The sequence below is a fragment of the Gopherus flavomarginatus genome, chromosome 1, assembly GCF_025201925.1.
Source record: "Gopherus flavomarginatus isolate rGopFla2 chromosome 1, rGopFla2.mat.asm, whole genome shotgun sequence".
Taxonomy (NCBI): domain Eukaryota; kingdom Metazoa; phylum Chordata; order Testudines; family Testudinidae; genus Gopherus; species Gopherus flavomarginatus.
In genome coordinates this window covers 104,907,292-104,921,054 of record NC_066617.1, presented here as the reverse complement: position 1 = coordinate 104,921,054, position 13,763 = coordinate 104,907,292, and the positions used below count along the sequence as shown (strand labels likewise).

Below are 13,763 nucleotides of genomic sequence, written 5' to 3'. Positions count from 1 at the left end.
AGGAACTCCTGAATTCTAATCCCAGGTCTGACAATGATATGTTATATCCTTGTGAAACACACTTAGCCAGTCTGCATATCTTTTGAAGAACCTAAATTATCTGGCATGCTAGAGAAACAATGGGCAGAACTGAAATGCAAGTGATGAGCTTACAGAACTACTTTCATGCCTGGACATCTTCCGTGAGCCAATACTGCACCAGATTCAATCCTTGGCTAAGTTATCTTTTCAAATACTTATCCAAACAAATCATGTAAATCCAGGAGCTGCCTAGGGAGAAGGCTGGTTCACAGGGCTAGGAGTCAGGAATTCCTGGCATTAGAGTCCCAGCTCTGATCCTAAGTCTCATTGTGGCCTTGATCTTTTGCTTAGGGACAAATTCTCAACTCATGGGCACTGATGTAAATCTCAGAATAACTCCACTAAAGACAGAAGCAATACCCACCTCAGAGGGGTGTCATAAAGATTAGTTATTGCTTGTAGAGACACAGTGTAAAGCACTCATCATTACTATGATTATTCAAAAATACAGATAACTTAAGACACATAAATTAAGTATTAGTTAAACAATAATAAAGATTAGGTCTGAGCTCTTTGCTGCAGGCATAATTAAAGGACCTGTGATAAAGGCAAAGGTGCTTAATGTTCTACACTTGTTCATATTATAAATCATTACTGCTACTAGATATCATTTTGTTCAGTTAAAGCAAGCTTTTTCCCTACTCTTGCTATTGTGTACTCACAGTGCCACTGAATAGCCATTAAGATAAAAGGGCCTGATTCTGTTTCCCTGCACCATGTGTCATCAATTACTGCAATGCAAAATGAGTGTGAAGCCATTCCGGTTTGCCAATGAAGAATCAGGCCCAAAGAGTTCTAGGGGTCATATCTTTAACCAGAGTTCTGCAAACAGGTTTCTATTTATTTCCAGTAGTAATACAGTCCAGACCCCTCCGTCACACTGGTCTGAAAGAAGTCTGGTCTGAAAGAAGTCTTTTGTAACCATGACTCATAATATGCTTAGAGACTGTTGGATATGTTATTTTATAAATCAAACAATACATAAATAACCAGTTAGGTCTTAAATGTGTCAAATTCATGAAAAATTATTTTACTGCCTATATTTACCATCAATATTTCATATGTTTGATGTTTTTCATTAGAATTGAAAACAGCCACGCTAGCACACATTTAAAGGCCACTTCAAAGGGGTTTTGAAGTTATACTGTTAACTTTTATTAGAGACATTACAGTAGTGAGCCAGGGCCCCATTGCACTAGGTGCTGTACAAACACAGACAGACAAAGACCTAGCCCTTGTCCTAAAGAGCTCACCCTCACAAAGGAACACACCCTTCTCCACGTGTTTAAATCGGTGAAACCAATGGAACAATGCCAGTTTCTATCAGCTGAAGCTCTGGCCTTAAGGGTTTATGTATACTGTACAAATATTTTAATTTAACAATTGTATTACATATTTAGCATACAAGGGGAGTCTGGGATGTCTGCAGGGGGTTCACTTCCTTACTGTTGCCTGTCCTTCTCCCAGGAAGAGGCTATGCCTATGACTGACTTTACTATCACAATTCTAGGTATTATTAATTATTACTTAATTGTATGAGCGCACTATTCTGAACTTCAGTGGGAGGGCTGGCTGCTCAGCACCTACAGGCCTCCTCACAACAGCTCTCACACATACAGTGTGCATATGTGTGTGTGGGGGTGGGGGGCGGTTGGCGGGGGGGGTTGGCTATCAAATATTTGTGACTGCCTCGAAACTCAACATTCTGTAAAGGCAAATGCATGGCCACTGATAAGAACTCCAGAAAGCTTACCTTCATGGACATACAAGTTTACAAAGGACTAAATTGTGCCTTTAGTGATCAGCTCTATATTGGGTGTGAGTTAGGAGCTGCCATCTAGCCCTGGGAGTTACGAGAGGGATTCTGGCTGACTCAGCTAGGACTCCTCCTGGGGCCTTGGGAAAGGTGAAAACAGGAGCTCTGCCACCCTTCAAAAGTGTCCCGTGTGTGCTTCTCTCTAGGCACATCCAGCTCCTTTGGCTGGTACAGAACAGGCACATGGCCATGGTTCTGCTTTCACTCATTCTTCCCTGCCTCCTCTGGGTGAATGCCACCGATGCTAGGCTCAAGCATTGCCTGTGCTCACCATCCTGCAACTGGGGGTTTATGCCGCCTCTGTCTCTTGTGCACCTGTGCAAGGCCAACTGCAGTCTGGCCCACAGTGTGTACTATCACACCTGTACGTTCACGGTCGTATGTGACATGACTGCTCCTTCAGAGCTCAATCCTGCAAGGTCCTGTGCTGTGTGCCATCGACTGCCACTGACTCCACTGGGAGTTCATGAAAAATAAACATTTAAACAAACAAAACAGGCCGTGACTAGTTTCAAATTGCCGCACTGCTTTGGCTGATACATAGAATTTCCTCTGACTCTGACAATCTACTGTACAGACAGGAAACACTGTACCTGGCCGGGATAACCACAGTTCACTTTAGAATGTATTGAATTTCCTTGTATTTCATACTATAGAGGCAACTTGCTGAGGCAAGACCATGCTGGCAGTGAAACTTCCTCCAAAGTAACGAGGTTACTGGGAGTCTTCCAAACCAGGGCTATTCTGGACCTGCACAACTGGAATGTTGTCTTCCAACATGGCCATTAGTGTTTTAAGGAACATACTTCAGCTTTTGCAGCTCAGTGTGAAGCTGCAGCTCCCAACACACAGATAGTTTTTATTCTTGGGCTTTGTCTCTTGTCCCCTCACACCTTGTCATTTAATTCTACAAGACAAAGCCTCTCTGCAGTTCTTTCTAAATCCCCCTAAGCTTCAGCAAAATGGCTCTGATAAAAGGGAAAGGGAACTGCCAGATAAAATTGGCCACTGACTTGTCTGCTGGCCTTAGAGTACCCCAACGCACAGACTCCTGCCAGTGATTACATCCTACATGCATCCTCATTAACAATAACCTTCGGAAACTGGAAGAGGTGTCTCTGGATGGATTATACTACAATATCCTCTCCAAGAATGATAGACTGATAGTCTCTGGAAAGGACTCAACATAATATGTGTTCTATACAAAAGCGTTCTGACGTGTTATTGATACAGCATTAATGAGTGCACCCATATCTCTGAGCACAGAGACAGTTGCTAACTAATCGCTATTCAGCCCAGGAAGGGGGAAAGGAATAATTCTTTATGCTTAGATAATACACTAAAAATACATGAATTCAACATTTTGAATCAGAAGTGAAGTTAGTTCACAAAGAGCTATTGAACAGTGTAGCAGGCTTTATTGTGTACTATATGTACAATTAAACTGGACAAATTCACCACTGGTATAAGTGGGCCAAGACCCACTGATCTCCATGGAGTTTCACTCACAACAAAAGTGAATTCTGCCCATGTATGTGCAAGGATACAATGGGGCTTGATTAATCCCAATGGGTTTGCCCAGGAGAATGTTAACCATGGCACAGGGGCACAAGTGGAAAGGCTCCTTTTGCCTTTGGACACTCTCCACTCATGAATGAAGATGTCACAAAAGCTGTTCGATGCCACTAAACATGGTAACTTCCTGGTGTTCCATGGCTGATGATAGCATTCTTTTGATACATGGATTTACTGAAGTTGTGCCTTAGCAACTCAATCATTTAAGTTTTGTCAAATTTTCCTTTATATTTAGAAATTTCTAATTCCATGACCAAATCTCCCTCTCGGCTAAAATTTGACATCCAGTTTGAGTCTTGGTCCAAGAATATTTCCTTTCAATTACATAGAAGCATATACAGATAGTCTTTGGTTTGGGAAAGGCACGTTATTATTTATATAACATTTTTAATGTTTTCTATTCTCCTCTAACAAACAGAGCTTATCTTTTAAAAGCTAAAGTTAGAAAATACTAAATCTCAACTACGTATTTTTGCCTTTGGGGGGAAAAACATATTGGAACCAATCAGTAAAAGAGCATTTCAATACCTAGCATCCTGGATTCACTGCACTGTCTTCTGAAGGATACACTGATGTGTATTATTTATCTCCAAGAAGGAGACTTTTCATAGGGACATTACCCTTTGACTTACACTGACACTGTGGAAGCTCTCTCAACATAACCAATACTGAATGAGCACAGAATAGGCAGCAGTACCTCTCTGCACTGTGGCATCAATACAACAAGGACTCCTCACTGCAACACAGAGAAAACCCTTCAAGCACAGATTCCTTGGCATACAGACCTTTCCATCCCACCTGGGACATCCCTGCATGCATCTTTGGCCCCATACCCACCACATCTTTACTCACACCTCGGCCCCTCACATCCTTATTCTCTCCCTGCATGCAGATTTCAGTGCTCTAATTTTTACATAAAAATTAATACCAGTTTTAGAACAATCACCAACACATAACACCCATTTGCCTAAATTCTCCTGAATGTTACAGAAAAGCATAGCACCTCCTTGGCCCCATACCCCATTTGCAGTCTGCCAAGGTATTTTATTGCTTACATACACCAATACACAGTCCTGTACAGTGTAATGAAAGCCACACCTACCCTATATTAATCACCAAAACACCTGAGCACATACCCTATAAACAGGGGTGTACAATGGTTGCGCAGGATGAGGGTGGAGATGGTGGTAGAAAGGACATAGCTAGATTGAGAAGAGGAAGTAATGAGCGGAATGGAAATGCATGGCTTTGTTGCTGATTTCCTTACTTTCTAGGGTTCACATGAGTAAGATATGCAATCTGAACTCAGAGATAAAGAGTCCAACGTTAAACATTCACTGAAAGTAGTGTTTGTATGGGAATATCTATCTATTTACATGTATCTTCAAACATGATACAACATAGTGTGTGTGTGTGTGTGTGGCGCACAGACATGCACCAAATGTAGTTTTAGAAATATATGCCCCAAGAAAATAATGTGATTGTGAGTTGGGGGAAGAGAGGAGGGCATTAACTAAATGCTGGATTTATTTACTGCAAATAATAATGAGGTAATAAATACGCTACCCTGTTAACACCTGGGCTGTGACTTGCAAGCTGATGATGGACTGATTGCCTCTGCATAGCTCCTGTGAATGTTTGGTGCACATTGTGTTTTCACTGTTTGATTTATTATCTGCCAGCCTCTGCCATTCTGAAGCTCACTCCACTTCTGAAGTGCTTCTGCTCTTCTGCTGCAGCTGGCAATTTCAAGGAAGCGGGTTTAGCCAGGACAGATTGCTTCAGGAACTCTCCATGGCTCGCTAATGAGGAGGCCAGTTCATGAAAGGCTGCCCTGGACTGCTCCTCAACTGCTGATGAGGGTCATGGAGTTTGAAAGGTTATTTATGCATAACAGCGGGGGGACAGCCATGCATAAGTCCCTTGAGAGAAACAATGCAGGTAGTGCAAGTTAAATCAAGAGCAAGATACAGAGAGTTGTCAATATCAACGGTTGTTATAGGACAGAGAGAAGAAATACTTGTTAGAACCTGTTTATCATTTTTATTTTTGAGACACTGACTTTGCATGTATTTAGTTCCAACACCTTGTATGCTGGGTGATGTTGGGAGAGACGAAGCAAGGCCCCAGGAAGTGGTGGAGGGAGCGCCACAGTAGACGGGGGAAAGGACCACGGTAATGTATCAGGAGGTGGAGGTTGCACTGCAGTAATATATAAGGAGGGCGGAGGGAGGGGGGGAAGTGCTACAGTAATGTATCAGAAGAGGGGTGGGAGCACTGCAGTAACATGTTAGGAGGGAGAAGCTATGTATTGGGAAGTGGAGGGAGTGCTGCAGTAATGTATCAGGAGGTGAGGAGAATTATTTTTCACTGAGCTATACATTTGTTTCAGTCTTCCCACTCCAAAGAGCCTTTCCTAAAAGTAAGAGCAGAACTGTGCACAACCAGCAAAAGGTGCTTACGTTCAAATACTCAAGTATGTGTTGCAGCTTCTCATTCTCTCTTTTTTAATTTTCCTGTTAATTCTAAGGAAAAGGTTTGTTTGTTAAAAAGAAAGCTCCACATTTCTGGGCAGATAATTGAAGCCAAATCCCTTGGCTTGGGAGCTCATTGAAGAATACAAACGTACAACTGGACATATGCTTAACTTCTCACTACCAAAGATATATTTGAGCTGAAGTACATTTTGTAACATCAAGAATTGTTCTCCATCACACTCTGTACTGCTATAGTAATAATTCCTGGATGTAATCTTTCTACTTAACTATATTTAGAGGGCTTGAAATGATGAACTCAGCCTCTATTCAGAGCTTTACAACTCCCAGATAGGACTGGCAGTGCAGAGACCTCTCTCTGCTCAGAGCACTGGGAGTCTATTATACCCAAAGTGAGCAATATTCCCCTCTAGGAATACAAGAGTTACACTTCCACATAAACCGTATGGGCTAAATTCTGCTGTTGGATGAACACACTTCATTATCCATTTAAAGAAATGGGAGTTACACAAAAGTGTACCTGAGAGTAGAATATAGCCCTAAATATGTGAAACTCACATGAATATGCGAAACACATATGAATATGCCTTTGCAAAGACTGGTCAAAAGGATTCAGTGATGTTGTGGACATCTTTTTATTAAGATAATTTGTCTTGAACTTCTTTGGTATCTAATATCAAAAAATACCCGGATCCCTTTGTTTCTGTGTTTTCAGAATGCTAATTCAGACTGGGCAGGAGTTTGTTTGTTTGTTTTAAATGGACTACCTCCTCATGGGCTGATTCCTTTTGTTTTATATGTAACCCTGGAGTAAGAATTTTAGTTCGTTGGTTTAAGAGGGGCAGCCAATCTCCCTTCCACTAGAACCATTTGAATTCTCCTCATGCCTTTGCTCTCTATCAGAGCAATCTCCTAAATTAGTTCCAGTATGTTGACATTCCTTCCATCTGGTGTCTTTCCATTCCACGGTATTTTTATTACTCTCCTAACAGCCACAGACAGAAGTACCTTTCCTCCGCTATAAAGTGCCCTTTTATTAAAGGTCAGCCAAATCAAAAGAACTAGCAAGTTTATCTTTAATTTTAGGCACACGGGCTGGAATAACCTTTTCATTCAATAAAATCATTTAAAGCCCAATTAGCACACTTATGTTATAAAGGACAAAAATTATTCCTCAGAAAGACGAATAATGGGAAATAACTTCTTCCTAAGAATTATAACCTAACATATCTCATCAGTTCATGACTCTTTGGAAAAACAATGTGTAGCTCTTTGTTCTAAAGCCCCAAATCAGTATCTTCAAGATGTTTATCGTTATATAATTTTTTAAAATAAAGTACATAGTGGGCTTGGGTAGCCTTCCTCTTTCAGGGCCCAATTCAACAAAGAATTTATGCACATGTTTAACTTTAAACATAAGCTTAATTACCATTGAAGTCAATAGGATTTAAAGCATATGCTTCAGAGTTAAGCATGTTTTAAACTGCTTTCCTAAATCACAGCTGCATACAGTGGAAATGCAATGCATTTCTTCTTAAATTAAAGGAATGTAGTTAAGATCCTGTGATAATCATTTTAAATCAGTCTGTGGGTTAAAAATTAATCCCCTCTGAGTGGATTAAATCAAAATGAGAACCATACTCCTTGCTGATATCCATTTTCTGTATACATGGATGAGGAAACATAGAAGTTGATGTTTCACCATTTAAAAAGAGCTGAGAAAAATGTGAGAATCACTAAATGAGCCATAACGTTTAATCTCTCTGTTACACTATTTTATCCCAATTTTGCCTGAGTGAAGAACAGACTGGCTAATTACATTTTTAAATTATGATTGCTTTGTAACCTCAGACAAGCAAGCATATGCCATGAGGTGGCAGTTAGAAATTTGTTTTTATTTTTTAAACGTAATGTAGCTTGAGATCATGTCAGAATGTGATTTTAAATTCCCAGTGTTCTCAGGAACCTGAGAGTTCATCTCACAAGTGGTGATGTTTAGGTGTTAAACCATACTGAATGCAAGGAAATTCATGTGGGTGGAGTATGATAACCTAGGAGTTAAGTTTGTTTATACTTGTTTCATTACTAATCACTAGACCATAGAAAATTTGCTTTATATTCTTGGATGTTATCAAAAGAAAACAATGGAAATAATATACTTGAAGGTCAAAAAGCTATATAAATAGAGGAAGCCAATTAGCAATGTGATTAAATGGTGTCACCACTGAAATACTTTCCCGTGGTTAAATTTCAAAAAGAAAAAAAAATCTCAGCTTTCTAGTTTTTATCATTCATGTTAAGCGCCCAATCCCGCATGTGCTTCACACTACAGGACACCTATTGACTTCACTGAGTTCTCCACACAGAGGCTCACATGATCAGGCACTCAGGTCCATTTTGATTCTGTCTGTATAAAAGCAGGGTGGAATTGACTGACAATGACTGACAACTAACCGATCATTTTCTGTTACTGCTGCAGAAGCACGATATAAAATGTTAGATTTAACATGTATTTGTAAATAAAACAACTATTATAACTAGGCAAAATACACTGTCTTTGTAAATATATGATAGATTTAAAAGGTTTTACATTGAAGTTAAAAGGTTTAAAAGAACTAAACTAATTTCCTGATTAGCAAAGGTAGGAAATCTAATTCAAGTCAGTTTACATTTGTAATTTACACTTTGTGGAGATGTGTGAAGAATCTTTTTATTCTCTTTTTTATTAATCAATAAAATGCAATTGCAAAGACCTAAGGAAATGTGTTTTTAAAGGGAAATACAATTTTAGTACTGTGATGTTTTAAAGGAGTTTGACCCTTCAAGGTGCTGAGTGCCTTGGCTCCAACCCAGCAGAGCACTTAATACATGTTTTACTTTATGTGCAGGAGTAATAAAGCTTTTGACTTCAATAGGCTTTCTATTGGGCTCATAATATTCTATTTCAGTAGGGAAAATCTTTGTTAAATCATTTCCACAGTGTTTGCAAACAATGTGTTTACTTTTTTTAAAGTAACTTGTCCTTTTCATAAATGGAGGAACTTCTCTGTTTGTGTTTACTGAAACCTGGGACAACACCCAGGACACGCAATGGAAACTCTTACACAAACACTGTACTTCACCACGTAGAGACCCATGAGCCTGATCCTGTGCATCCATGTGTATAACTTTACACCCATGAACAGTGTTACACATGTGTAAGTGTTTACAGGATTGGGCCCTATACGCTCCCCATGTTTTAACTTTTATAAAATAAAGTATTGCCAGATGGGATGTTTTTTGCAGTCAGGCTACCAATGGAATAATATGTTTACTCTCAAAGGCTTTAGCTACCAAGTCCAGGAGTTTGTGTGTGTGGGGGGGAAGGGGGTGGAGGGCTTTACTTTCTGAGTTAAAATTTATGCCCTGAAATCAGAACACTTCTGGCAAAGTCAGCTTCATCTATTCAGTCCTTTTCAAGGAATTTAAAGTCACTCGAAAGAACACTTCCCTTCCAGCTGCACTCTAAAGACTGCCAATTACAGTCCTGCTTGAGAGGATGGAATTTCTTCTGACTCAGAACTGGAGGTCTACCTCTTGCAAATAGTGCATGAGATAAATTCATTTTGATTTGGGTACAAAAAGTATCATTAAACCAGAAAGCCTGTTTACATGCATTTGGATTTGCTTAGCATTAAAAACCAATGGCTTATGTTTACACTGAGTTGACAAATTCAGAGGTTAATCACCTTTAGCCAATAAGGTCAAGAGGATACCAAAACATGGATCCCATTTCAGGAAAACATGTGTTTGTAAGTACAATTCAAAGATCTTTTAAAGATCTTCCAGACAGAGAGAGCAGTACTCATTCTAGCCAGACTCAGTGCAGCCCTGCACCTCTGCTTATGGATTTTAGGGAGTTTGATGGCAGTTCAAATCTCTTCTTGAATACCCACAGCAAAAGATAAATTATAAATAGACTACAGAGAACTAAAAATAAACTTTATATATAACAATCACTATAATCATGTTTATGGCTCATTCATGAAGATGGCTTTGTAATCTAGGCCCTGATGCAGCAAGCTATAGAACCTGCCTAATCTCAAACATGGAAGTAGTCCCATTAATTTCTTTGGAACTACCTCTTATTCTTAAAGTGAGGCACATGAAGAGAGATCTTTCTGAATTGGAATCCTAATAATTCTGCAGTATGTAACTATTCCCCTGGTGAATATGGCTATGTCTCAGCTGGTCTGCCCTGCACTTTAATACCCATGGTATGATGTTGGCTGTTGGAGAATATTTCTCTTGGCCACCTGGAGTTGATGAAGCTACAGCTGCCATGCTTCTGTTCCCAGTGCCACATGATTGATTTTATAATGGATAGGATCACACTGTCCATCTGAATTCCCATTGCCCATCTCCACAGGCCATGACTGAAATACAGATACACCTCTACCTCGATATAATGCTGTCCTCGGGAGCCAAAAAATCTTACCGTGTTATATCAAACATGCTTTGATCCACTGGAGTATGCAGCCCCACCTCCCTGGAGCACTGCTTTACGGCATTATATCTGAATTCGTGTTATATCGGGTCGTGTTATATCGGGATAGAGGTGTAATTATTTTGTTTCAATAACAGAGTAGCTATTTCACCAGGGATAGAAGAAAACGGTAATGTAATGAACACCCTGAAAACCTCTAAAGACCAGAGGAAAGCTGCCTCCAGCTTCCATGTAGAAAAGCGTCACTCATGCTTAAGGAATCACAACAGAATAAACAGCATGGGATCTCACTGACGGTAACATTCTCATGTGCCATATGCACTTTCACTGCGGGGGGAAAGGGTGAAAAACCCTGAACTAAAAACCTGTCTTGGTTCTGCTGTGGGAAGGGATCATCTTCAGCTAGAGTCAAGGAACTGAGGGTTGTGGGGGAAGGTTTTGCTTCAAGGTAACTTTAAATTATTTTCTATTTTTTTTAAAATCTTTCTAACTCTTTAAAATATTTTAACTCAGTAACATTATTTAAAACAGAGCAGGGGACATAAGAAGGCCACTTGGTCAAAGCACTGTAGCACATCAAATTTTTTTAGTTCAAGTGCACACTGGAAAAAACTTTGGTTCCATTTGCAACCCACATGCTGACACAGCATCCCTCCCCTTTTCTGTTCCCAGATCCTGTTATGTGTTTATTCCATAAAAAGACAGATGAATTCATCTCCTTTCAAGTAAAAGAACATGCTTTTGAATAACTCAATATGTGATATTGTAACATTATTCCAGGCCAGACCTTGTTTCAATCAGTCAGATCAACTCTCAGAATGGAGTTGCCATATACCTATCATCACCTAGCATGTACAGTGGGTGTGCAGAGTTAATACTTAGGGCCAAATTCAGGTGCCTCTTCCCAATATAAGCATGTGAGAAAAGAAGAGTGACTAAGTGGGGCAAAGCTCGCTCAACACCTTTGGAGTTTGCACTCTACAGGTCCTCTGTGGCTCCATTTCTACTCAGGACCAGAGAGAATGTACACTTCCTAACCTGTTTAGGTCTGGCCAGGACATCACAGCCTAAGGAAGAAAGGAAGGAGGAGCTTCCACTACAGGCCTCTATTCTATTTTTTAAAAAGGCTCCCCAGAGTCAGTAGCAGCCCTGGAGCCAGGAACTATCAGCTGGAGAAACCTACTAGCCCGACGGCCATATGCTGCAGGGAAGGGAGCGAGGGAGCAGGAATGCAGAGCACAAGGGAAGGAGTTGGGACTGGACTGGGAGACAGGAGTGATGAGCTAGTGACTGGGTTGGGAGCAAGGGTTGAGAAGTCAGTGGGAAGCTGAACCTTGGATTCAGGGAGGAAAGGGGCCTGGGAAGACAGCCAGCAAGAGTGGCTGGCAGCAATGAAGGAAACAGGGTGTGGGAAGACTGAGACTGACCAGGTGGGCTCCAGGGAAGTTAAAGCAATGAACTATGTGGGGAATGTTTGGGGGATTCAAAGAGTTTAAGACCAGAAGGGATGATCAAATCATCTAGTTTGACTTCCTATGTGGTTGAGGGGCATGAACTGAAATTGATTTTACATTGGTCGGGGGAGGAAATGAATTGGAGTGGGAGGAGGGAAATGAAATTGATTTTCTGGTTTGGGACAGGGAGGATTTGATGGTTTGTGTCACAGCTCTCCTTACACTCAGACAGAAGCATTTCAGCCACACATTAACAACTTCCCCCATGCAAGGAATTCTTGTGGTTGCTAGAGAGGTGGTGTACATTTGCAAAGTAGAGTATGATTTGAAGGGGAACTGGTGCACAAAACTGTCTCGCTACTAAGAGATGGTATAAGACCTAATCTAAAAGCGTATGAAAACTAGGTCTGAGACAACAAATAGTACAGATGGTGAAAAGAATCGCAGTCACTAACCTTCAAATATAGTGATGATATGAGGATGGCTGAGGGATGACATGATTTCAATCTCCCGTCTGATGTGAACCATATCTTGTTCATCCTTAATTTTGTCCTTACGAATGGATTTTATTGCAACCTATAAATTCAGGAAATCGAGCATTACTCTTGGAACTGAACAGATGCAAATAATCTATTAGGAGTGTTCAGAAAATAAATACAGATGTCAGATGCTGGCAGAATGTGGAATGATCAAAACAAAGTTTTAAAATACATACCCCATGCCCCCTCCACTTCATTACAACACTGCACATACACTCTCATTACTGTAGTGAATCACATTAAGTTTTCAGATTTTATTTGTACGGCCTTATCCTTCAAAAAAGGGTGGGTGTTTTCAAAAGGACTCAGAGTTGGCCTAAATCTGAAGTTAATGGTAAAGCCCGCCCCCATTGATTTCAATGAGAACAGCATTTGGCCAGAGTTGATTGTTTTTGACAATCTCACACAAAAGCTTTAGCCCATTCCCATTAGAAATCCTATTAGTTTTTCAGAGAAAGATGCTGAAATTTTAGGGTACCGATAACAAAATATATTGGACTAAGCAGGAGGGATGGTTCAGCGGTATGAGCATTGGCCTGCTAAACCTAGGATTATGAGTTCAATCCTTGAGGGGACCACCTAGGGATCTGGGGCAAAAAATCAGTACTTGGTCCTGCTAGTGACTCAATGACCTTTAAAGGTCCCTTCCAGTTCTAGGAGACAGGATATCTCCATTAATTTTATTTTTTTTATTAAGCTCACACAATGAGCACAATATTAATACAAGTTATTACATGATGAACTACAATACAAGTCCTAAGTCCTGAGCAGGACTAAGTAAAAAATAAAGAAATCCGTAATATTTGCAGCCACTGCCTCGAAAATTACTCCGAAAATTACTCTTGTATAAATCCTGTACTTTCATGTCCTATACAGCACTTATACAATCACTCCAAAACCATATCCTTCCTGCATCCTTCCTCAATCAGCCACCTTTCACAAGCACATCGTGTGACTGGGTATCTTTCCAAAAAGCAGGGTGGGAACAGAGGAAGTGATAGGCAAACTTGCAGCACAAATTCAGATTCAAAAAGGCCTTGCAAGTGTGTGAGTTGCCTGTGAAAGAGAGGACTTCTATGAGCAAGCTCATAAATAATTGCTGAGGTCAGATCATGCTACAGAAGAAAAGCATAAATCAACAATGGGAGGACCCTGATAGGGGGAATGTGCAATTTGAATGACAGCAAATGGCAACACTGACTTTATGATCACAGATCCTTGTGCCCTGGCTTTAAAAAAAAAAAAGCCATTTGGGGTACATACTAAATTACCAGCTAGTTTAAAATCAAACATCAGCCTTTTGTCTAACATCATTAT

General features: G+C 40.3%; 1 protein-coding gene across 1 annotated transcript in view; it reads right to left on the bottom strand.

Annotated features, from left to right (window-relative positions):
• Window positions 1-13,763, bottom strand: part of NUAK1 (NUAK family kinase 1) — a 56,745-nt gene that overhangs the window by 14,713 nt on the left and 28,269 nt on the right. Inside the window, exon 2 of the mRNA XM_050926459.1 lies at window positions 12,363-12,483. Coding sequence (XP_050782416.1) covers window positions 12,363-12,483 — 121 coding nt within the window. The remainder of the gene's footprint in view (window positions 1-12,362; window positions 12,484-13,763) is intronic.